The sequence below is a fragment of the Notolepis coatsorum genome (assembly GCF_963971535.1).
Source record: "Notolepis coatsorum genome assembly, chromosome: 3".
Lineage (NCBI taxonomy): Eukaryota > Metazoa > Chordata > Actinopteri > Aulopiformes > Paralepididae > Notolepis > Notolepis coatsorum.
This window is the reverse complement of record NC_140167.1, coordinates 188,312,569-188,340,158: the sequence shown is the minus strand read 5'-3', so window position 1 is coordinate 188,340,158 and position 27,590 is coordinate 188,312,569. Positions and strand designations below refer to the sequence as shown.

Here is a 27,590-nt window from a genome sequence, read left to right as displayed (position 1 = left end):
GTGGGGGAATCGATGCTGGTCATGGTGCGCATGAGAAAACAAATAGTTTGTGGCTATTCAGCTCTGGTCTGTTCCCAGTGTAATAGTCATAGGATTTTTCCGACTAGTTTATTTCATCGCAAAATCTGTAAAATTGTAGTTTCCCACATGCAATAATGCAGAAGGACCTATTTTAAATCCAATGCTTACCAGAGATGTGCTTATCTTTTTTTGAAGTATTACAAAGAATTAGTTGACCAAACGACACATTAATGGACCGACTAATTAACATGACAAGAGGCAGGGGCTATCCATATGTAATAATGTTAGTATATTTCATGTCTGTGGTTCATGAAATTAGGCTACGCTATACTTAGAAAGAAATACTTAAAATAAACGTATTATAACCTGTTACAAAGGGTCAGATTAAACCGAATATATATATTTATTGCCTGAGATCCCATGTATAATATTTGTATATCGTTTGATATCCCCTGTATATTCCTTGTACAATATACACTGAATATCCCTTTAGTCTACAGGACAGACCATAATATTTCGTTCCCCTATTGGAAGCGATCCCCTGGCGCCAGGTACCGAGTAAAGCCTTACCCCCTCGAGCTGACTTGAAAGCTGCCGCCGGGACTTGTCTTAACATGCCCGCTTTCGCCCACGACTACGAGACCGAGAGGCGACAGAAATGAGATAGGCACTATTTGTCCACCGTGCATATATATATGGCGCAAGAAATGTAGAACCCCCCTTGCAGTTCCTCTTCAGTTCGCCTTCAGTTCAGTCTGGTTCAGTTACCGAGTAAAGCCTCACCCACTACGCAACGTGTGGTGCAGAGTAGGGCTCGTATCGCCCAAGATAGAATCGTGTTATCCTAATACCTTTGTTCAAGGTACCGTTCGCTATTTACTAGTAAAAGCCTTCATTACGAGTCAAAGACCACGTGAAGGGAGTAATTGTGCGTCTATACAGAGCACTTATAGCCGCGTGCAAATAGGAGAGACCAACGTCAAGTTCAACTCTGAACCACCGCGCACTACAGCGCAACACGGAGGATTTACCCCGCCAGCAGAGCCACTTTCCGGCAAGGATTATTCTTCAGTGCTTTGACTGTGGCGGCTGGAGCAGAACCGTCTGCCCCGCTGCTGCTGTGGGAACTACACATCTACCGTGAGGACCTCCACTCGAGCCCGTCTCTGCCGGAGCAGAGACTCCCCGGCTCTCACCTACACGGCGCGCATCCTGGGACCAGGCTGCCTATCCCTGCCGCTCCAGGGGTGACATCACCCCCGTGAACCATTGACTTGCATAGAGCTTTGGCCCCCTCTGCTGGCTTACAACCGGTAGTACACCCTTTCCCAGAGTACTAGAGATAATTACTTAATATTCACTGTTGACTCGCCTATGCACATTCTATTTGCCTTATAAGCGCAATTGACCAAAGTAATGTAATACCATATCTCTTTTACGTAATAAATATTGTAAACTAGTATTCTGTGTGGAAAACCCTGTTATTGTGCGAGTGTTGTCATCTAGAATACCTTTGTACGGTATTGGCCAGTAATGTACAAGTCGGTAGTGATTCAATGATATCAGTACTTGATTAATACAGTCAGGGAATTGTACCCCTCAGTTACAATTGGTCCTTCGATAGCCGAGATAATAATTAGCGTAATATTAATATAATATTAATATGGAATTGGCCAATGACGAACACTCCACAAACGGTTCTCCTAAGCTAGATCGCCCGCAGCGCAGACGACAGCAACCTCCCTACCTAGAGGCATACTCTGTCAGTCCAATACCTAGCTTTAAAGGGAAGTTAAACGCGGAAAAAGTAGAAAGTAAAATTATGTCTGACCTTAACAACCAGGTTACCCCGACCACAGAGGCCCTAGTGGGTGCTAATGTAACTGACCAAGCTCACGGTGGGGACCAGGAGGGAACTGACACGACTTTACCCCCAGACAATACCGAAGAAATAGCCCCCGATCACCCCCGGGAGGAAGACAACCCTAAAGAGACGCGCACCCAGGAGACGGATCTCCTCGGTACCCAACAGGAGAACAGATCTCCAACCAGTACTGCCGGGAGCCGATCGCCCCGAACGGCGTCTTCCCCCAGCGAGGCGGACAAGATGCTGGCGCAAGCACTCATCGCCACCCTGGCAGCCTCCACCGAACGCGATCGACTTCAAGCGCAACAGACGTGCGAGCGCGAGCATTACGCAGGTGAGCGAGAGCGCTTCCAGGCGCAACAAAGGAGCGAGGACGACCGAATAAGACTGGAGACCAGACGCCTCCAGACAGAAGAGAACATTGAGAGAAGCCGTGCCGATGCACAGCACGCCGCCGCCAATGCACAGCGCGACGTCGCAAATGCACAGCTCCACGCCGCCCATGCCAGCGCCAATGCCCAGCGCGACGCCGCCAACGCACAGCGCGACGCTGCCCAGGCCAGCGCCAATGCGCAGCGCGACATCGCCAACGGCCAGCGCGAAGCCGCGCGCGACGCAGCCCATGCCCGGCGCGAGGCAGAGCGCGACCGGCTGCAGGCGGAGCTGATGGACAAACTGGTTGCCATGGCGACACCCCCTCACTCCGCACGGAGCTCCCAGAGGTCGTCAAGACACGGGTCTAGGACACATTCCCCTACCCGACAAAGCGACCCGGGACCCCGCCAACAGGAGGAGCCTGCCCACGTCTCTGAACCCCCTCCCCAGCCGGTCCATACGAGACCTAGCAACCGGGGTACAGAACCGGACCACGCCGAGAGACTGAACAGACGACTCCAGGTCCTAGCAGAGGGAGATGAGGAGGAAGAGGAGGAGTGTCAAGCCGACCAGCAGCAACGTGCTCTGGCCCAGGAGGCCCAGTACAGCCCCGACCCGCAGCCACGTACTCAGGACCAGGAGGTCCAGTACAGCCCAGAAGTCAGCCCCGAGGCCCTGCGCTACAAACCCCCGACTCAACTCACGGGTGAGTTTGACGCACCGCCAGCCCCGAGGAACAGCACCTGGGTACCCGACCTTCGGTACCCACCAAGTACCAGCCCAAGACGACACGCCAGAGGAGACTCGCCTAGGAGGCCTCTCCCCCAACGCTCACCGATGTGCCAGTCATCCATGACATCATACATTGGCACACCGACAATTCCAAACTTCATCTATGAGAATCGAGCACAGTACACGGAGCTCCGGATGTGCTTAGAGACAATGCTGGTGGATGTCGCTGATGAACGCCACAAGTATGCAATATTACTCCAGCACCTGAAAGTGCCCCGAGCGCACAACATAGCGCTAGCCTATGCCACCTCTTCGACACCATACACAGCGGCCCTAGCGGCGCTGGACCAGAGATATGGACGTATATGGGATTACGTAATAGAAGAGATAAGGCATATTGACCGCTTACCCCCAGCCACAGACAATCGCTCACTAGACGACCTGTCAATCAAAGTGCAGTCCCTGGTGGGGATGCTGGGAGCGCAACGGGAGAAGGGCAGGTATGAGCTATACGCCAACTCTAACGTTGAGAGGATTTTGGAGAAGCTGCCACCTGCAAGACAGGAGCGCTTTCGGCGGCAGAGGGACTACCGCGACCCCGACGGCCCCGAGCCATCCCTCCTTGATCTAGCCGACTTCCTGGCGAGAGAAGTCAGCAGCTTACGACTAGATACATTCGGGCGGAGCACGCCAAGCTCCAGAGAGGGACCCAGGAGAATAAATGATGGCAGAAGATCGGTGACTGTCATGCACCAATCAGAGTCAGTACCGCAGCAAGCCCCCCTTCATCCCGTCCAGTCGTCATGACCATAGACCAGTCACCACCCCGAGTTGCGTGGCCGGCCGGCCGCGTAAGCAAAGTGACCACTGGTACCGACGGAAAGGTCAGAGTGGCAGAAGTGCTCGGCCAAGGGCGGATCTACAACCGACCCGTGGCGAGGCTGATCGAGCCGCCAAGGCTCCCCGACTCGCCTAATGACGACCATGACCCCTGACTTTGTGTACTGACCGACCCCTCACAACGGACATTGAGTAGTGGACAGTGCGGTTAATCTGTCCCTGCTTAGCTAATTAGGTGGGACTAATTAGGGGGCGGCTGTTACAAAGGGTCAGATTAAACCGAATATATATATTTATTGCCTGAGATCTCATGTATAATATTTGTATATCGTTTGATATCCCCTGTATATTCCTTGTACAATATACACTGAATATCCCTTTAGTCTACAGGACAGACCATAATATTTCGTTCCCCTATTGGAAGCGATCCCCTGGCGCCAGGTACCGAGTAAAGCCTTACCCCCTCGAGCTGACTTGAAAGCTGCCGCCGGGACTTGTCTTAACATGCCCGCTTTCGCCCACGACTACGAGACCGAGAGGCGACAGAAATGAGATAGGCACTATTTGTCCACCGTGCATATATATATGGCGCAAGAAATGTAGAACCCCCCTTGCAGTTCCTCTTCAGTTCGCCTTCAGTTCAGTCTGGTTCAGTTACCGAGTAAAGCCTCACCCACTACGCAACGTGTGGTGCAGAGTAGGGCTCGTATCGCCCAAGATAGAATCGTGTTATCCTAATACCTTTGTTCAAGGTACCGTTCGCTATTTACTAGTAAAAGCCTTCATTACGAGTCAAAGACCACGTGAAGGGAGTAATTGTGCGTCTATACAGAGCACTTATAGCCGCGTGCAAATAGGAGAGACCAACGTCAAGTTCAACTCTGAACCACCGCGCACTACAGCGCAACACGGAGGATTTACCCCGCCAGCAGAGCCACTTTCCGGCAAGGATTATTCTTCAGTGCTTTGACTGTGGCGGCTGGAGCAGAACCGTCTGCCCCGCTGCTGCTGTGGGAACTACACATCTACCGTGAGGACCTCCACTCGAGCCCGTCTCTGCCGGAGCAGAGACTCCCCGGCTCTCACCTACACGGCGCGCATCCTGGGACCAGGCTGCCTATCCCTGCCGCTCCAGGGGTGACATCACCCCCGTGAACCATTGACTTGCATAGAGCTTTGGCCCCCTCTGCTGGCTTACAACCGGTAGTACACCCTTTCCCAGAGTACTAGAGATAATTACTTAATATTCACTGTTGACTCGCCTATGCACATTCTATTTGCCTTATAAGCGCAATTGACCAAAGTAATGTAATACCATATCTCTTTTACGTAATAAATATTGTAAACTAGTATTCTGTGTGGAAAACCCTGTTATTGTGCGAGTGTTGTCATCTAGAATACCTTTGTACGGTATTGGCCAGTAATGTACAAGTCGGTAGTGATTCAATGATATCAGTACTTGATTAATACAGTCAGGGAATTGTACCCCTCAGTTACATAACCCATCCAATAGAGTGTAGAATTAATTAAATTAAATTAAATTCAAAAGGCCATCTATTTATGGCTGATGAGCGGAGAAACAGAGCGAATTTGGAGCAGCAACATCAACATAATAGTACAGACAATAAGAACAGTGTAAACTATAAAAACTATTTAAAATAGCAGCATAGTAATAACAATAGTAGATATAGCTTAAAGGTGACATGTACTATAAATGTCATTTTTCAGTCTCTAGCATTGTATTATAGTAATAGGAGTTCGTATCAATGTGTTTTAGTGTCTAAATACCATATTGGCGGATTGCTCTGATTCAGCTCAGCCCCTTTCCTCCTCCAGTAAATCAGGCCATTTTGATTTGAACGGCTGATTTATGTCATTCGGCCGCTGGGTAGCGCACAGTGATGCGATTGGCTCTGTGGTTGGAGCTAATGCCCGCCCCCATTCTACCTAGACTAGACAGCGAGTGGAAGCCACTTCCTCATGCTGCGAGGCGGAGTGGGGCCCGACGCCTCTGCGTGCGCTCTGGAGGGAGAGAGGGAGAGGGAGAGAGAGATGGAGAGAGAGGGAGCACTTGGGGGGGGGGGGGGGCCTGCTGCGCGGCACACGGGAGAGGGGAGGAAGGGAGGCCCACAAGCTGCCGCGGTCCCCCCCTCTCCCTCTCTCTCTCTGTCTCTGTCTCTCTCTCTCTCTCCCTCCCTCCGGAGTGTGCAGAGGTGTCGGGTTTCGCTCTGGAAGAATCTCTCTCTCTCTCTCTCCCACCCCCCCCCTCTCTCTCTCTCTCTCTCCCACCCCCCTCTCTCTCTCTCTCTCTCTCTCTCTCTCTCTCTCTCTCTCTATCTCTCTCTGTCTACCAGTCGCTGTGTGGGCTGACTGTGACTCAAAGTGCTTATGGGCGGAGCCAGGCCATAACAGCCTGAAATCCTGAGGCAGAAAAATGCTGGTTTTGAGTACTTGATTAGAAATATAAAACAATGATTATTTTTGGAATATACCTTACAGATGTGTTACATAGACTCACAGGAATTGTGTAAAGTTGCCCAAATAGTGCTAGGAATAGCAGTACATAGCCCCTTTAATATCAATTATACGTGTACTGTGTGCAAATCAGTAGCAGGGACAGCCAGTGATGTAGTACTCGAGTCCAGGACTCTTACTCAAGTCCCAGTCCTGGACTGATTTTCAGGACTCGTGACTCGACTTGGACTTGAGCACTGATGAATTGGACTTGGACTCGAGCATTGACTGCATTCGGACTCGTAAGGTGCAGACTAATTGATAAATACAGCCCTAATCATTTGGCGCAAGATATTGATGGCTAGTGCATTTGTTTGGCTATTGTGTCACAAAGTAAATAAACTCCCTTTGAAATGGTGAGCGCTGTGTCATTTATGTTTAATGTAGACCTTTTTTATTTGTATGTCGACTGCCAGAGTGGACGTGACTCAACCTTGATGACTCGGACTAGGGTAATGGGGACTCGACTCGAAACACACTGACGGAACAGCTACAGGAATACAACAAAATAGGGCAGAATGCTGACAAAACAGCAACTAGAAAAGGCTTTAGAATAGACACTAACGTAAGGTTATGTATATAACCAAGTTCTGTGAGTTATGGTGCGCTCAGCACCAGTTGCACTGTACTTCACTTCGTGCACGAGCACTGAATAAAAAATTCCACCATGTACCTTTACATCCCAACATTCGTCTGGCCACACCCTCATCCGCTTACCTTCATAAGAAGGAGTGTGGTCACCTACTCGCCTCCTTCCCAAACGTTCACCATAAGGCGAGATCAAGGGCCGCAGCGGCGTCCTGGTGCTGAGCTCACCATAACTCACAGAACTTGGTTATATACATAACCTTACGTTCTGTTTCGTTATGGCTTCGCTCAGCACCAGTTGCACAACAGGAGCTGAGCGGGAGCCATAGCCCGACAAATGTACCACGCTGAGGCCCCCCACAACCACCACACCGGGGAGGACCGAGCCCCCCGACCCTCCCTAATGGAGGATACCCCCCCTATTGGAGGCTTACGGGAGGGAGACTGATCCGACCGGGCGAAGAGGAACTCAAGCAACTCAACGCACAGGGTGAGCAGACCGTGGCTTGACCCCACGACTACACACACGCACAACCCGCATGCCAACAGGGAACAAACGAAAGGAACAAACCTCGTTACTGCCCCCAAAATCACGGGGTCAAGAGCAACCCCAACCCTGTGGCAAGGCCGTAGCAGCGGAGCGCGAAGGAAGACCCAGTCCCACTGAAGGGACTGGATCCCCTGGAAAAAGGGGGATGTAACCTGAGCCTGGAGCACTGCAGACGAGACAGGCGCCAAAGGAGTCAGCTGAAAACAGCCCCCCCGGCGGAAGGGGCGTATGCTGGCGTTGTTGATCACCATGACAAAGCCTCCATTAAAAAACCCACACCCAGAGGGGTCGAGGCAGAGAAGGCTGACATGATTGGCAGACGTCATGAACGTGCAGGGGCACACTCAACCGGGTAACCCGGGAGTTGACTCTGCTCCAACATACCAGGGAATCAACTACCCTCTCTGTACAGACGGTGGTTGTTCCTATAACCCCTCAAGAAAAAACACCTAAACACACCTGCGGGTATACACCGGCTATACCGCAGTACAAGCGTTTCAGTTTTCAAAAAACGGTTATCCCAGGCCTACGGTATCAACGAAACTTTACTTCTGACCGAGCCCGGCGGCACGGGAAGCACAGGGTTACCAGAGGAGGTCCAAGACCACCCCAACAGCCCCCTCTTCGCCACGCGTGAGAGAGGAGCGAAAAGAATAGAGAACCAGCCCTAAGCACACCGCACTTGGTATTCCCAGGCGGTCTCCCAACCAAGTACTAACCAGGACCGAACCTGCTTAGCTACCGAGATCGGACGAGATCGGGCGTGTACAGGTTGGTATGGCCGTAAGCCATTACGATAGTGCAGAGTACAACATGTACCCAACAAAGGGCCTCCATAACGCCTAACCCTGTGACACCCGGACCGACCCGGCATTTTTCCCCCCGAAAAAAGCACAAGTCCCTCAGGGTACCAGAACAGCAGATCTGCATCCCCGGCGGACAACGGGTTAACTGACCTGGACCAGCGCGACCAGACCAGTCCCGTGTCCTAACCACGGCGACATGCCCACTCCAGAAGAGGGGGTAGGTATGCGTGTCGATCTAAAACATGAAAAGAGGGCGCCACCCAGACGGTCCCCATTTGGACCGTGCTCAGTGGCCCACCCCAAGGGCGTGAGACCCCTCTACCTATGTTCTGATCTATTCCGTTAACATCCCCCAGATATGAACAAGAATTCATCGAGACAGCCTAGTAAACTGGCGCTCGGAAGAGACAAAACTCCATCCCAGTTGCCCTATAAAAACGCTGTTTTAACAAGCAACCAAGGCGCACTTAGCCCCTGCGTGATTCTTTAACAGAAACACACCGAGCCAGCACTATGTATGCGTCGAGACCCAAACACATCAATGGATAGTCTAGCAAGACACCAAACATTGTTCCTCCAAGTCGCCTGGGAGAACGACACGGAGCCGTCGTGCTTCATGTACCTTCCTCTTTTTATTCAAAAAAGAAAGAAACACAGACTGACATGAATCCCACGTGACGCAGCTGAGGGTACAAATTGTTTACATTTTTACATCCCACCACCCTCGCCATAGGGAGGAGACGGAAATCCCCAGAGAGACTTCCCACGCGAGCTGTATAGATTGAAAAGAATATATTGCAACATTGAGCTATGTAGTATATGGGTTAGGGCTCTCCGAGGAGGAGGCACTGAACCAATACACACTCAATAATCGAATTGAATCGAATACACACACAATAGAGCAGAACTCCTATTTGAAGTTCTACTCACCTTGACAATCTGAGGAGGAGGCTCTGAACTCTGAGGAGGCTCCCTCACAGGGAAGGAGAGTCCGAACTCACAGAAGGCCCGAGGAGGAGCTTCGTGAGGAGGAGCTCTGACAACTCCCTGAAACAGATCCATAACATGGACCTGAACAACTCACGGAAGTCTTACCAACAGAGTGCACAGAGAGCACAGTGACGTACTCTATGGCGGGGGAATTTCTGCGGTGCACACGCCCAATCTTCCAGGGCGTGGGACCAGGAAACTCCCCCCCCCACCCCCCCCCCCCCCCCCCCCTCTTACCCTGTAACGTGCCGAACAGCAACGTGACAGGAATCTTGAAGGACAGGAGGTTTTAACCCCTGACCAATCAGAAAAGGGGAGGGAAGGATTACCAGTTCACCCCTTTACGACCCCACACCCATGATACGATGTAATGACAAAAAAGAGCATGACACAGTCATAGTCTGCTACATGAAGTGTCTAACAGCTTCACATAGCTCATGTGCTAACCTGCTATCTGATTTTTACTAAGGAAAAAACACAGAATAGAGAGGGCCCCCTTTAAGAGACCCAGTACCAGACTTACACATGTGCTTCTGTCGCCAACCTAACCCAGTTGTAGATCACAAGACACACACAACCCTTCATCACAACAAAAAATGGCAAAAGTACACTCTTGCAACAGAGGAACGTCGTTTTTCATAACGAGAGAATACAGAATCCTCGATTATGTATTGGCCACAGGCCTTGCTAAGCACACATAATAAGTGACCAAACAATCTTTTCTTTTAGGAAAATATAGTTTGTCAAGCGGAAAGCACAACCCCAGCAATTAAGCTAAGGGTTACATCGTATCCCCACAAACACAGTGACACAATATATTGTAAACAACATGTCTGAGAGGAGGGTGGGGAAGCCCCAGGGAAACCGGGGGGATCACCCCTCCTTCCTTACCCTTTATACGGCCAAGTTGAACAGGTAACCCTGTTAATATGTGAACACACTGTTCATTGTCATTACAGGCTGAGAAAAGAATTCATTCCTCAATCACATGTCACTAAGCATAGCTTTATAGGTTAATTAACCCCCTTAGTTGTGAGTTCACGACACATGAACACACATGTTCTCATCACAACTAACCAGATCATTTTTACACATGTAAACAATAACCCGATTTCTATGGAGAGAGAAGCTATACCAGTGACAAGACAATTCACACACAACACGCGCCGTATCCTCAATGTATTGCAGCAACACACGTTTTGGAAAACATCGTTATCACAAAACATTTAGAAGGGAAGGAAAGAAGAAGTGTTTAAGGTCCGGTTGGGACATTCCTACCCTGAGCGCCGGCCAACGGAACTGCAATCTGGCTAACGGGGCACCGAAGTTGAACACAGCATCCCTGTGTTGACGACGAGGGTAACGTTGTTGCGCCACCCAGCCGCTACGTTTCTCCATGTTTGACGCAGTCCTCGCTGGCAGGGCTCCGGTGTAGGTTCGACTAACATCCTCTGTCAAAGATGACGTCGTAGTCAGAGTGTTTAAGGCATGTTATAGTCATAGAAAACGTTCAACAGTGTAGCATTAAGCTAACAGCCGTTCGACCGATAGCAACAAGCTAACGTTTACTAGCCTGGTAACACAGCGGGCTAGCGTCGCAGCTAACAGCTGACTGGCTAACACAGTAGTCCACAACTAGCACGCAAGCTAAGCAGCTATCACCCGAACTGCACACAACGACATAACAAGCCACACTTCAGACAGGCCGCTGTCCAAGTCCCTCCCCTAAGAGGGAAAAGAAAAGAATGTCAGAACACAGTTTTCAACGGTGATCCAGACATGCAGCGGGGCCAGCACAGTTCCCATTTCGGGCTGCAGCCGACTTTGAGCATGGAACTCCCGATAAAGAAGATCCTATGCCCACATTTCCTCGTTAGGGTATACTTTCATTTGTATATGAAAGATGGGGCCTGCACGGGACAGAGAAGCATCCGCTCGAGAATCCTGGGATCACCAGGTCCTGGTGGGGGCCCACTAGATTGACCATCATGGGCGTCAGACCAAGATCCTCCGACCGCCGTTTAAGCCGAGCAGAGGACCCCAGCCTGAAGTCGGCGTTTCGTAAATTGTCAGCTAACCCCCACAGCATCAACAACAACCAGAGCTTGCAAGCAAAACAGTACGTACCCAACCTGGAAACAACCGCTTCTCACAACAGTCGGTGCTTCCCACAGTCCAGCTGTGTGGCCGGAGGGCAACCCCATCCAGCCGCAGCAAGGAGGACTGTAGCTGGGGAGCATGTCAGCGGCGTGAGCTCCTAATACGAAAAAGCCGTTGAAGGTCGGAATGACCATCTTCCAGACACTCCAGTAATGAAGACAATATCGCCGTATTTTCTCGAAAATAGTGAGAGAGAAAATAAAGATATGATGTCAACGTATCTTCTTTTGTTTTCCAACTTTCTTCTACTAACAACCTCATCAAGTGGGGATCTACCGAAGGCACTTCCTTGTGGTGAAAGTGAAGAAGGAAGCGAGTAGGTGACCACACTCCTGCTTATGAAGGTAAGCGGATGGGTGTGTGGCCAGACGAATGTTGGGATGTAAAGGTACATGGTGGAATTTTTTATTCAGTGCTCGTGCACGAAGTGAAGTACAGTGCAACTGGTGCTGAGCGAAGCCATAACGAAACAGAACTGTACAAACTGAGTCTACAATCTGGTGATGAGTTGATGGAAAACCAGAGTAGATCTACTCTTGGGTTGATGAACTGATGGAAGGCAGGTGTGTAGATTGTGCAGGTGAATTGGATGAACCATGATGACGAGTGGGGGACAGGAAGATGACCAAATATGGTAACAGGAAGCTGCTGAAATTAGAGCGAGAGAGAGAGTGGAGACATAGAGAGCGAGCGGGGGAGGGGAACTGAAGGCTTGGCAGGAGTGGAGTAGATGATGAGGGCTAGACAGGAGTGGGGATCGTGACAGCCAGTTTGAATAATGAGTCTTCAGCTGCTTTATAAAGGGCGTCAACAGAGACTGCAGATCGTATGCCCATGGGAACGGTGTTCCACAATGCGGGGCCGTAACTTCAAAGACACGGTCACCTTTTGTTTTAAGTCGAGAGTGAGGGTAAACCTGTAAGCCCTGATCAGAAGGCCTAAATGACCTACTGGTGATATATGGATTAATCGGGTCACAGGTGTACACAGGTGCCTGACCATGCGTGGCTCTGGAGCTCACCTCAGATCTATTACCTCTTTTTTACACTTCAAGTCATCCGTGTTCACTCATCTCCAGACAAGCTGCTCCTGTTTTTAATTTCTTTTTCTTTTGTGTGTGTACATTTGTGAAATGTATTTTGTTATCCTCTCAGGAGGATGCTGTGGGTGTTGGACTGGGTGGGTTGTGCTTGGGAGAGCTCCTGTCAGTATGCATGATTGTAGTGTCTTGTATTGTACGTTGTCTTGTATTGTATTTTCTTGTTACTCTGTGTTTAGGACCCCCTCGAAAACAAGATGGTTCATCTCAAGGGGTTTATCCTTTCAATAAATAAATGTCAATCTGGTAAAACAAGCACCTTATAATGACTTCTAAACTTACTGGGAAGCCAGTGTGAGGAAGATAGGAGGGTGTGATGACGTGAGTTGACCTGCTGGACCTGGTCAATAGCCTTGCAATGCCGTTCTGGACCATTTTGTAGACTGTTCAGGGACGACTTGCTGAGGCAGGTGAAAGGGGAATTGCAGTTGTCCGATCGAAGTACATAGCCTAATCAAATAACAGGCTGTTCGCATGCTGTTCGCTGTGCAGTTTTCATACCAGGCGTTGATGAATCCAGTCAGGATGCTCTCTGCTCTCTGTATCCTCTCGATCACACAAACAGTTTGCTTCATTTACAGCTAAACAGTACTACCGAATAACTTTGCTATATTTTAGGGCAACGTTTTAAGCTCAGTACGCAGAGATTAGATATTCATATCGACGACGAAGTCCATTCATGCCTGCCTCATTGACTATGGTTTTATTGTCGACGGTGACATTATGAACTTTCTGATGAGTGTGCTATATTTGTCTTAGTGGTCAGTGCAGAGGTGGCCTTTGCTACGTTTCACGCATTTCAATTGAAACAGGCCCGCTCGCTCACAGGCCCCCGGGTTGACAAAGCAAACACGCCCAGGATTGACAAAGCAAATGTGCATTGTGCCAACATGGATTGCTGCCTCGCGTTGGAAATGCCAGCACTTAAAGGCCGAATCTGTAACGCCGTGAACAGCAACCTCTAGGCAAAAGAGCCCCGCTTGGTATTGTACTTTGTTGCACATTTTCTGTTTCGGTCTGAGCGGGTTGGAGTTGAGTGGGGGTAATGGGATGGGCTGCTATTGCTGGCAACACCTCAGACTCTGCCCGGAGAGCGTCTATTCTTATCCTAACGCATGTTTGCTTCCGCGTTCGCATTGTGCGCTCTGATTGGCCACTGACGTTTCTGGTCGCGCCAATCGTGTGACGGCAAGTTCTTTCGCCGGTTAAGCTTAGGCACTCTTTCGAAGTTGGTTAAGGTTAGAGTTTGTCTTAGAGCAGGGCGATAGAACGCCAGCCCTGATTCCAAACTCTAACCTTAACCAACTTCGAAAGAGTCGCCTAAGCTTAACCAGTGATAAACTAGGCGTTAGGTACTTTGCTGCTGGTCGAGGCGGAAATGGGCGCATCACGCAATTGGGAGCACATGTCACATGACCAGAACCGTCAGTGGCCAATCAGATCGCACCAGAAACGGCAGTGGCCAATCAGATTAGCAAAACACGAACGCGGAAGCAAACATGCGTTAGGATAAGAATAGACGCGCCCGGAGACATAAGATAAAACTCAACTCCACCCCAACACACAAGGCTGCCTATTGGTCAATGCATAGATTTATTTTGTGACCCAACCAGGACCAGTGTATGCATGCATCACCGGGGCAAAAAGCAAACGTGGGGAGGCTGGGTAATGTAGAGGTGTAAGCACTCTCCTACCACCTCAGAGACCCGGGTTCAATTCCCGGCAGACTGGGGGGTGAGTCATCCCTACGAACATGACCGTGTTACACACTCCCAGTGAAACTCCTAGCTGTCTAAAAGAAGCAGCTGGCGACTCCACATATATAGGAGGAGGCATGTGGTAGTCTACACCATAGATATATATAAAGACTAGATGACTCACCCGCGCTGCTGGCCAATATCTATGGTCTACACTCTACACCCTCCCCAGACCGACAGTAGGGAAGTGCAACGACCAGGAAGGGAATTGGCATTTAACAACTAAATTGGGGTGATGGGAGCAAAAATACAAAAGCAAACATTATATATTAGCCATGCTAGCCATCCAAACTTGAATGGTTTTTGTTTAAAATTATTGTTTGTCAGGGGAGTGCCATGGTTTCTCCATAGAGCCCCATTGTACTTTTTAGTGTAGTAGCTCAGAGTATATTGACAATAAGGGGGGGGTGGTTCTGAGCAATATCCAGAACTGAAGTGATCGCCATCCAATCGCAGAAAATTGCATGAAAAATGTCAGACGTTTTTGATACCAACAGCTGACCCCTATTAGTCGATTAGTCGACTAATCGGTCGAAAGGAGCCGTAGTCGACTAACCAACCAATTAGTCGAATAGTAAAAAAAAAATAATATAATATTATAATTTTTTATTTTTTTTATCATTCTTTCCAAAAGAAAAGAAGCCTAGAAGCGTGGCTAACGCTAATTGCACGCATACCAGAGGCTAACTGCCTACGAAAACAAGCACAGAGGCACTGAAAGAGGATTTCACCCATCTAATGAACACACTAGATGTATCCATCAGTGGACCAATTGCATGCTTTTGCAGAGGACAAGAAGCCTTCAGTCGACTCCTTCAGACATTAAGCACCCCCCACAGCCCAAATGTAATGATAATGATTTTTTTTTACATTATATATATATATATATATTTTTTTTTAGTCGACCAATAGTCGACTAATGGCAAATTTTGGCCAATCATAGTCGACCATCCAAATCCTTAGTCGGGGACAGCCCGAACAACTTATGGGACTGTAATTATGTCCATGGTAGGTGGAGCCTGCATTTGGTAGTGTCTGTATGTGATGTGTGTGAATCTGCGTAATATCTTGCAAACTATATGGCCCATCAGCCTGTGCTTTGGCGCAGAAAGTTAGAGAGGCACAACAATGGGCATGTGGGAATATGTTTCACATCAGGCAACGGGAAATACTTTTGGGGAATTCAGTTCCAGCATTCTCTATTGACTTTCATGTAGTCCTTCATGTAGTTGTGGTACACCGTTTTACCACCGGAGGGCAACAAATGCTGCCACAGACACTGCTGCAGGGAGTCGGCACAGAGAAAGTACAATATTACAGTTGGTCACTCCCTCCATCCCATCATGCTTTGCGGTTGCTGCAAAATGTGTGGTTCTAGTTGTTTTATAAGATGTCAAATAGTTGTTAATTGTTGCAAATATTATAATTGTGTGGTTTATTGTATTTTTCTATGTTATAGTGTGTTTAAACCCAGTTACAGTTATTTTAGTATTTCGATCCTGAGTATTTGAAATAACCACCTCAGCCTTGGTTTTCATTGTAATGAGATTTGCCACAGTCAGAGTATCGGCTAGGAACACTTCCGGTTTGGAAATGTGTCTATATTGTCACCATTTTCTCAGCAACCGAGAAACTGAGGCCCAGTCCACACGATCGCGGGTATTTTTGACAGTTTTTTATTTTTATTATTCAACAAAAAAAAAACTCTGTCCACACGACTGGTTTCAATTCCGCACCGAGTAACGTGTATACATGTAGTACAATGCCAAAGCAGTAGGTGGCGATGTAGCTCAAACATGAAGGCCATTTTCAACCAATCAGAAGGGTTGAACGAGTCACTCCACATCCTGCTAAAAAACAACAGTCCCTATCTTTAAATCACCTCGCGTGAGCCATTTAGCAACATAGCATTTATTTTTCAGCAAGAAACAAAGTGCAATAAAAGTGCAATAAACAAAAAAGGATACATTCACTCATTTGTTGATGAAACAAAACCAACATCAACATAATTTACCACCAAGAGCGGAGTTTAGTCTCACAAAAAGATCGCAGATTTTGTTAGCTTACGTGCTAACGTGATTGGGATGTGCCATTATAATAGTATAGCATTGTGGCTAGCATACGTAGTAACATTAATGCTAGTAGAATGAATGGATGAAAATGTTATTTAACAGATTGCAGAATGGGTACAATACAATACGGCTCAATACAAACAATTGTTAAGGGGATGCAGACTGTTGTAGTTTGGACTGGGTTCCTTATAACAATAACTTGACAACACGTGAGCTTAGTTTAGCCGCAGCTACAGGTTTACTCTGGTCAGGTCAGGAATGCGGGATCATCACTATGTTCCCCGGGTCCTATGTTCCCCGGGTTCTATGTTCCCCGCTTTGATTGATTAATAGATTGAAATTTTTTATAAATTTTTATTATTTTATTAATTATTAATGTCCGCCTTGTTTCGAACGGTTGAGCTTAGGCCCTCTTTCGAACTGGTTAAGGTTAGAGTTTGGAATCAGGGCTGGTGGTCTAAAATGTTCAATCAATCAATCAATCAAAGCGGGGAACATAGAACCCGGGGAACATAGACATGCTCCCAGGAATGCGACAACAGACATCATCAGTCGATCACAACACTCTTCAACACAGACGATACGTTTCGAACAAAAGTTTGTTACAATCATTTTCAAATAACGCTACTTGGGACAGCTCTGCTGTAAACACTGGAAATAACCTCTGTTTCTATGCCCACACGCAAACCACTGCAACCGGGATGGGCGCAAAACTTCACCCTGGACTCCGTTTTTCAAAGACCACAGTTGCAGTGTTCCAAAACCCCGGTTGCGTGTGGGCGAAGTGGCGAACAGTGCAACTGCGCACATACAATCACGGTTACATAAAACCCAGCATTCGTGTGGATAGGGCCTGAGCTAGTTGCGTTCTGAAAAATCACAACAAGATTAACCAGGGTAATTACTTTGATATTTCCACCAATCTTTCAAGTGGGCATACAGAACATGTTCACAAATAGAACAAGATTAAAATAAAAGGATAGTGAGAGCACAGAACAACAAAAAATAGAGGAAATGTCACATTTAAATGATCACCCCATGGCAAGAAGTTGTCAATCTTTTCTTTAAAATGATCAATCCCCATAAGGGACTCTAGCTTCAAATCAAAAGGTACATGTCATACGTCCTTCATTCAGTGGGGGGAACTATTTTTGACCCACTAGCATGCCATGGACATAATATATGCTCCAATGACCACCCATTCTAGTTGGGCCTGGGAATACACTTGGCATACACTTCCATCATAATGTTTTAAGCCCTTATACACTCTATATTTTCAAATTTGTAATAGGCACTTAACCAAAACACATTATTATTATTATTATTATTATTATTATTATTGTATTATTGTTTATTATAGATTTATGACTGGAAAGACGTCACAAGTTTGAGCTGCATCCCAGCTTTCTATGTGGCACATAAAGATCCCCTGCCCCCCCTACAAAGGACAGAAATGGGTCTGTGTTGGGTCTCTGGGGCTTAATGAATTCTTTATCTATAATGGAGTTGGCCTTAAAGTGCTTTCATTTCCTCTCACTTTTAAAGGAAACACTCTTGGAAGGTCACAGAAAATAAAAAAGCTCCTGTTGTTTCTGTCATGAAGCAAAAACCACAGTTACCGAAAGAAAGCTGGTCAAGTTCTTATCCCAGTGGAATGCATGGCATTATGAAGTGGAAATATATTGCATTGCCTACACTGGTGGAAATGCCAGAGGCCTCCCAGTATAATAATTTATTAATCATGTATCTTATTATAAAGATACTGAGGCCATGATACAATAAATATTGTAATTCATTATTCTACTTTTCTTTCATAAGATCGCAGTAAAAATAGGAAATTGTAGCCCCCAGGGCAGTAAACTGCCAAAATCAATTACAGGCCACTTTTCAATTGAAAACCCATGAATAATATATATTGACACTCAGAGTTTCAAGCACTATTAAAAGATCCCATAAAACAAAAAAAGATTTTCCCTCCATTTATCCCTGTTTGTCTGCACCTAGTTCTCGTCTTCAGTATGTATCACTATGGTATGTGCCAAATAATTCACAATTGTTTTTGTCTAAACAAGAAATCCATTGTTTTCCTGGAATAAGTACCAAATTTGTTAGTTGCGTCAATCTGGAATTTTTTTTGTCTTATATTTTCTACCCAATTTTGTCATTATGCCAATTCCCCATGTGTGTCACAATCCAAGTCGTTGCGCTGCCCTCTGTGGGTCTGGGGAGGGTGTAGACTAACAATAACACTATAGGCCTACACACTGCATATATATTATTTATATCTGTATACTGTATATATACAGTATATATAACCACATTGTACAATCCACACACTGTATATACTTTTATCTATATCTGTATATATTCCATACCCACTCTTATTTGTTATAACTGGCTAGTATGATTTACAAACAGTGTATTTATACTTGTATCACTGTATATAATAATAATGTACATACATTACTTTAGCATATTTACTCCGTAGATTCGTCTTTTATACTCCTTTATTTCCTTCATTATACACTACTTTATATAATGTACTTATACTTTATATAATGTACTGTACTTGTGCTGTGCAATGACAATAACATTCAATCCAATTGAATCTGAACGTTGATGGATGTCGAAAATCACTTGGATCAATCGTATATTTCTTTCTAATTGTACTTCATAATGTTTTCCAGGGCTTTGCTCGTATATAAGAGCTGTTGGGGCCCTGGTGTGGAGACAATGTTATGACCTTGAAAACAATTAGGCTTTTCGGTCACTATCAAATTTAATTATAATCACATGGTCACGCCCCAATCATTATTTTCGAGGGGGAAAAGTAATTAGCCAGCGTGTAACACTTGGCTGTCAGTCAGAGGGACTGGAACAATACACTTCCTCTCAGTGACTTAGAGATGACCGAGGTTACTGGAAGGCGGTCCTAGTGGGGATAGGATCCAAGCCATACTCCCGAGTATAGGCTCTCCTCCATTGTCTGCTCTTACACAACACACTTGGTGGGGCTTCTTAAAGGGACACTTCACAGAAAAACAACAGTGATTTATTTTGCACGTGATCCCACACATATTCATACTGTAGGCTCTAAACAGTTTTGGACACCATCATTTGCATTTATTTTATATTGCATTAGTTGTATTTAAAAAATATATATATATATATATATATATATATATATATATATATATATATATATATATATATATATATATATATATATATACTATTTAATTAAAATCTTTTCAGAACAATATACAAACGAGACAAACAAATACACTCAGACAGTGAACATTTAAATAAATACATAAAAAAAGATTTAAACACATTATTAACATTCGATATTACAACACACTTACCATCCGTGTAGGGTGCTTATATGGTTGACAGATATTGTGTTTGGGGTCCCCCTTAGGGGCACCATGAGAGCCCAGACAGGTGAGTCAGCTACCACCCCTAACCTCATCGAGATCCTGAGAACGGGTCCCAGATAGTTGAACACTTTTTAAGTGAATCTGTTCTCAGGAACCTAAGTCTCTCCATCCGTATAACAGAGGTTGTGTCCACCATCCACAGTTGGAAAGAAGGTGCTAAGGAGGACGTCCACTCCTTCAGAATGAGTTTTTTAGCAACCATTTATTTTTATTCATTTATTATGTATGTATGTATGTTTGATGTCATTGAAAATTAGGAGTTTAAAGATTGAATGAATTCATTTAGAATTCATGACTTTGAATATCTCCACCAGTGATGTCATCAGGGGTCACTCAATCTTTGTGTTGTGTTAATTACAGCTGAATGAAATTATGTAGTTGAAAAAATATATGGAGATATGGATTGCAATGATGATTGCTATTTTTTCATCTACATCATTTCATTGAGCTGTAATTAACACAGCACAAGGATTCAATGTCCTCTGATATGTGTGAGGTTATGTGCAAAATAGATTGCCCCTTTAAAACCTCACTGTGATGATTAGAACACATTGAATGAATTGACTTAATTTAGGAGCTCAAACCTTTGCCTTGCCGCTAGGTGAGCCACCCAAGGAATGAGTCACTTTGTGCAGGCGTTGGTAGAAAACCAGCTAATCCCACGCCCCCACCCCCACTAACCCCCAACTAAATGAATGGTGCCCTGGCTTAGAGAATTTTCTTCTCCAAAAATTCAACTTATGCCATAATCAAAAAACATATATTACTTTCTTTAAATTTTTTATGTCAATATGGAATCACATTAGGCTACTTAATTTGAATACAATCAGTAGTTTCTAGAATGTCATTAAAATCACTTTCGTCTGATGGTTTCTAGCTTAACTGCTAGCTTAACTTTGTCACACGAATGAAGCGACAAGCTAACTACAGTAATGTTAGCTCTGCTGTCTGAAGCAATGGGATTCTTGACAGTAGACTAATGAAGTTGTTACATAATATATGATGTAGATCTCAAAACGGTATGGCTTCGCATAGTCGACATATATACTGGTCTAGCCACCATATTGTTTTTGGTCGGGTTACTCTTCATATTAATTTCTATCCATTGAAAAAAGATAACGGGAGCGTACTGGTAAACATGCTGAAGCTGGTGGCAGCTCGCTCGGGTGCGATTTGCCTGGAGGGATATCCTGTTTTTAATTTCCCTGCCTAATTTAATCTGATTGCCTGGGGGATATGTGTCATCCTCTCTTATGGTATGCCTTCCCCTCAATAATATTACGCTAAATTAAATTTGTATTCCTCCATCTGGCAGTCAGTATGGCACCGTGCCTCCAAATAGCATCGAGAGACGTCCTCTCTCTTCGTACAAGTTCGGTGATACTTTTAAGAAACTGCAACGCAAGCACTGCAACCTCACATATAATCTTAATGCAAAATGAAACTTGGACGAGCTATAAAGCCAATCAAATGAAATGAATAGAGCAGCTTCTCATGTTACAGCGCCAGGCGACAGAGAAAAAGCCGCTGTTAAACTAAAAACTGATGAATCGGTATGAATCCTGACAACGAGGAACATATTTCAGCTATGACACGTTGATGCCTGGCGTTGGAGAGCGTCTGGAGGCTATGTTGAAGAGAGTGGCTGCCTTTGGCACAGAAGTGGTAGTGCACCGGTGTGACCCTTGGATCCTCTCACTCCAGAAAAGACAGACGGGTGGATTTTCTAAAGAACTCGGGCGGTTAAGGGCCGACTGAGTCCACCGGCGACCTGTCATATGTTTCATAATGGATTTTCTAAAGAACGTTTACCGTCCATGCGTGCGTCCAGCTGTGTGTGCTCTAGCCGCACCCTGCCTCCGGATAGACTCCAATTCAAGTATACTGTTTGTATAATTCCACAATAGTAGCTATATGTCAGTAATCTGTCATTTTTCATAGTATGTTTACATGTTGAGTGCAATAAATGTTTCAGACGTCTTAGTGAGCCTACTCTCTTTCAGTTTCAGACATCTTGGTGAGCCTACTCTCTTTCAGTTTCAGACGTCTTAGTGAGCCTACTCTTTTAGTTTAAGACGTCCTAGTGAGCCTACTCTCTTTCAGTTTCAGACGTCCTAGTGAGCCTACTCTCTTTCAGTTTCAGACGTCTTAGTGAGCCTACTCTCTTTCAGTTTCAGACGTCTTAGTGAGCCTACTCTCTTTCAGTTTCAGACATCTTAGTGAGCCTACTCTCTTTCAGTTTAAGACGTCTTAGTGAGCCTACTCTCTTTCAGTTTCAGACGTCTTAGTGAGCCTACTCTCTTTCAGTTTCAGACATGTTAGTGAGCCTACTCTCTTTCAGTTTAAGACGTCTTAGTGAGCCTACTCTCTTTCAGTTTCAGACGTCCTAGTGAGCCTACTCTCTTTCAGTTTCAGACGTCTTAGTGAGCCTACTCTCTTTCAGTTTCAGACATGTTAGTGAGCCTACTCTCTTTCAGTTTAAGACGTCTTAGTGAGCCTACTCTCTTTCAGTTTCAGACGTCTTAGTGAGCCTACTCTCTTTCAGTTTAAGACGTCTTAGTGAGCCTACTCTCTTTCAGTTTCAGACATGTTAGTGAGCCTACTCTCTTTCAGTTTAAGACGTCTTAGTGAGCCTACTCTCTTTCAGTTTCAGACGTCCTAGTGAGCCTACTCTCTTTCAGTTTCAGACGTATTAGTGAGCCTACTCTCTTTCAGTTTCAGACATCTTAGTGAGCCTACTCTCTTTCAGTTTCAGACATCTTGGTGAGCCTACTCTCTTTCAGTTTCAGACGTCTTAGTGAGCCTACTCTCTTTCAGTTTCAGACATCTTGGTGAGCCTACTCTTTCAGTTTCAGACATCTTGGTGAGCCTACTCTCTTTCAGTTTCAGACGTCTTAGTGAGCCTACTCTCTTTCAGTTTCAAACGTGCACAAAAACATTTTCACCTCAACACTAGGGTTTCTAAAAAAAAGCTTTGCGTCAACTTTGGAATAATAAAAACAATAATAATAATGTAATAGTGCCTATCAAGACCAATTGCTACCTCTTCCACCAATGCGGTCCATCGGCGGACCGCAAATGACATCACGTCATAAGTCAATCTGTCTAGACTGTCTGACAAAAGTATCGTTTTATTTTTCAAACGTATTCAAGTATGAACATCATAACCATGTCACAACAGCAGTTAAAATGTATATTATCATCAATACATTAGTTTACCAATAGGTTAAAGTGTTATTAGATAGATTTTCGTTTTCGTTTTGCTGTTTAGTTCGCAGAAGTTTACCATTTTGAAAGAATTGTACAACAGGAATTGTAGTTTTTTTTACGCCATTTTGAAGAGGACACCGAGAGCTTTCGATGAGCGTTTGAATTCTTTCGAACAACACTTCCCAAAGGCCTCTATGGGGTTTCAAGCTAATTACTTCGGTATGCTTTTTTTTTATATCTCTTATTACTCAGGATAATAAACCACAAAACTTAACGTTATTGGCATATATTGAAGCACAGTTAGTTTATCTTCCCTATTTTTAGCATGTAGCAACAATTCGATTTGAAATTAGTTTCAAAATGGTGGCACCCTGGCAAAAATAAAAAAAGCTACTGTACATACAGTAGATTTCATTATCTGTTCTTATGCGCGCCTGGTGATACTAAATCCAAATTGAACTCGGGCATTTGAAATATAAGATTTGGCACAATCCATAAATGTGCGAATTGGCTATAATAAGGTAATTTATAAGGCTGCTATTCTATATTCTATAATAATATTTCAAATTGCATTGGTCCGGATGGGAGAATTCAGTACTGTATCTACAAAACCTTCTGTTTAATCATCTTCCCTTTATTCATTTCCTTAGATTTTTTTTACACGTGTGTGTGTGTGTGTGTGTGTGTGTGTGTGTGTGTGTGTGTGTGTGTGTGTGTGTGTGTGTGTGTGTGTGTGTGTGTGTGTGTGTGTGTGTGTGTGTGTGTGTGTGTGTGTGTGTGTGTGTGTGTGTGTGTGTGTGTGTGTGTGTGTGTGTGTGTGTGTGTGTGTGTGTGTGTGTGTGTGTGTGTGTGTGTGTGTGTTAGCTCACCTTGCTGTAGTAACATCACCATGGATATGGTATCATTGCCAATGAGTCAGACAATATTTTGCAATGGAAAATACTTCCCCATTCAACCGTCCACATTAATTGAACTAAAGGTTTTCCCCCCTCAAAGCCCCAGTCCGGAATCCATTGTGTTGCCACTAGCATTTGAAGCCTGACATTCTTTTTTCTTTTTACTGTCGGTTATATCATGTAGGACTGCATGCTCTATTTTCATCTGTGCAATTAATCTCCATTAAGACAATGAGAGGGTGTGCTGTGTTTATGTAACCTTGGTAAAACGTTCTGATCGGGCGATGAATTACTGGAACAAACTGAAATGTTCCTGTCCACCTTAGCACACCTAGTTCCACCCATACAGGTCATGGTTTGCCCGCCCCCCCCCCTCCCCCATATCTCCTCTCCTCATCTCTACTATAATAACCTGGTCGCCAGCCAGCTTGTCTCTCCCCGCGTCACCGTTTGTTTGGCCGAGTCATGGAACCATCCGGAGCGACCGGTCCACGTGGGTCCAGAGCTCTGACGACAGCCATACCTCTGCCTGGGAGAAATCACATCCATATCCACTGGGTCAGGGACGCTGATCTCCATGTTTACACAGCTGGGAGGATGACGTAGTGTCTTGTAATTAGTTAGTCAGTGGGTGGTCTGTATGAATAACCAAACATTGACAAAGGCTAGAATAGAAGACAGGTAAAAAAGAAACAGATTCTCACCGTGTCACCTGGCAATCTTCCAATAGAAGAATAAGTCTTTATTCATTGCACACATTGACAACGTCGTCATGCAGCGACACACACATGCGATGGGCGGCACACACAGGAACACACGCATGCAATTTTTGGGTCGCCGATGACATTTCGTCTCTGCGCTTGACCCATCCCGTTGTCTTTCCCCCCAAGGGCAGCTGAGAGCAGACATGGGCTGTGGCGTGGCGCCATGCCGGGGGACCAATCCAAGTGCTCCTGTCTGTCTTCGTCAGGGACGCGACAGCGTTAGCGATCTGTTCTGCATGTTTTTCCATTGGGTTTATCTTATTGGGAGGAGAAACCCTTGCCAGCACGGGGAGAACATGCAAACGTCACACAGAAAGGCCTGGGAGATACCAACTGGGTACCTGGCAATGCGGCGACCTGGTCCCCAAGCGGGAATCAAACCCTGGACCTTCTAACTGTGAGGCGACAGTGTTAACCACTACACCACCGTGCGCTCATCGTGCTACGCTAATTTCACTAGCTAGCTAGGTCCAGCGTCCTCACTTGTTGAATAAACATACAATGAGTCAGCCTTGTGGACATTATTGTCACAGCAGTCCACATATCCCACACTAGACACTAGACGAGAGTTTCACATACATATAACATATAAACCACGGGGCTAGGTTGCAGCCAGCTACGGAGCCTACTTGGAATCAGATGGATTTGGAAGTGGGCTTAGCAGAATGGTGATTATGAATAATGTTTATGAGTATGAGTATGTTCACTAGCGTTCTGTCGTACCCGTATTGTTAGGAAGAATGAGGAGAGGTTTATGTTTCTTCTGGGTTATTTAATTCCACTTCAATGAGTACATACAGGTCAATACCTCACTCGTTAGGAACACACACAGCTTCCTCCTTCACGTATATTTCACAACACAACGTAACTTCCGGTGCCACCTCCTATCTCTCCCGGGGGGAAACACACCCCCGGGTACAGTGACACACAAGACCCCAGATCATTACAGTATGTTCACTGCTGTGTGTTAACGTATGTGGGAATAATGATGGCGGTTTCTTAGTGAGCCAGCTGCCTGGTATGTTGGTAATCAGAAGGTTTCCTGCTCCTCCCGGGCAGCGTGTAGAAGTGTCCTTGAGCAAGCCACTTAAACCCTTGGCACCTCGCATGGTCGCTGCCGCTATCTGTGTGTGAATGTGTGAGTGAATGTGAGGGATAAGTTGTAAAGCGCTTTGGATAAAATCGCTATATAAATGCAGTCCATTAATGTTGTTCGGTCCTATACTGTATACAGCCTATTATCTGTTGTGCCTATTAATTAAGCATTACATCACGCGCAGGAGTGGTTTGTGAAAATTAAACCATGCCTAGGGGTGGTCGTTAGACCCCCCTAGGCATGGTTTAATTTTCACAAACCACTACTACAAATGGTGTAATGCTTTTATACAACTGCCACATTCATCCAACCTTATTGCTATACAATAAACACACATTAATTGAAGATTTATTGAAAAAACCATCCGCCAGACAAAGTAGTTCCCACAACAACAAAAAAGAGAAGTCGCCTCCATGTGGAAGCAGCTCGGAAGTGCATCCAACTGTTTTCAGTAGGACATCCAACAAACTAACACATCCAACTGTAGGCATCCAACAAACTAAGACATCCAACTGTCTTCCACCTAGGCATCCAACAAACTAAGACATCCAACTGTAGGCATCCAACAAACTAAGACATCCAACTGTCTTCCACCTAGGCATCCAACAAACTAACACATCCAACTTTTCTTTAGTTTTTAACCTACTTTCTATAGAACTTCATTCTTAGATGCTTCTATAGAAAGTAGGTAAAACAAATTAAAAAAAGTTTTCTTTGCCCTATAGGAAAAAAATTGTTTTCTTTGCCCTATAAGATTTTTATTTTTTTTTGTAAAAAAAAATCCATTTGGTTAAGTTTAGGCCCTCTTTCGAATTTGGTTAAGGTTAGAGTTTGGAATCAGGGCTGGTGGTCTATCGCCCTGCTCTAAAGACAAACTCTAACCTTAACCAACTTCGAAAGAGGGCCTAAACTTAACCAGTTGGAAACCAGACGGACAGTAATACAATTAGCAATCAATCAATCAATCAATCAATCAATCAATCAATCAATCAATCAATCAATCAATCAATCAATCAATTCAATAGGCCATGCTCATTTAAAACAGCGCACCTACCAGCTGCTTCTATTGAAAGTAGGTAAAAAAAAAATCAATCAATTCGCGCGATTTTTATTTTGTTCCACAATGACTCATGACCCATCAATTACATCATCCAACATTGTTTAAGCAACTAAAACATTCGCCGTGACAGAATCGGTTTTTATTTAGTCGTAATGACGCTATCAACATATCCATTCAGTCCACCCTCACTTAAAACAGCGCACCTACCAGCTGCTTCTATAGAAAGAAAAAAATAATAATAATTGCAATTAATCAATCAATCAATCAATTCGCGCAATTTTTATTTTGTTCCACAATGACTCATGATCCATCAATTACATCATCCAACATTGTTTAAAGAACTAAGACATTCGCCGTAACAGAATCGGTTTTTATTTAGTCGTTATGACGCTATCAACATATCCATTTGTAAAGATTATTGTCCCCATCTTGTTTTTTTGTACAAAGTCGCACGGCGGAGTGATAGTAATTCGGTTGTGGGCGGGTCCTGTGACCAAGAGCATGGGATTATGACAAATACATACGTGTAAATTGACTGTTTCAGCCAATCAGAATCGAGAAATTTGCATGCCGTTGTATAAGTAACCCTAAATTCCGGGGGGAAATGACTTACCTCAGAATTACTCGCCAAATTGTACTGTGAGCTCTGGCGGACTTGTTGTCTTTATGGACAGGCTGCTGTGGCTCTGGGCTGTGCTGCTGCTCTCTACAATATATTAACAGATGCTACATCGGCTATCATTCTGTCATGGC

General features: G+C 45.3%; 1 protein-coding gene across 1 annotated transcript in view; it reads left to right on the top strand.

Annotated features, from left to right (window-relative positions):
- The window catches only part of nalcn (sodium leak channel, non-selective), a gene marked incomplete at both ends in the record, with an annotated part of 382,889 nt that overhangs the window by 34,117 nt on the left and 321,182 nt on the right, over positions 1-27,590 (top strand). The window contains 1 exon segment of the mRNA XM_084311476.1: positions 19,954-19,964. Coding sequence (XP_084167602.1) covers positions 19,954-19,964 — 11 coding nt within the window.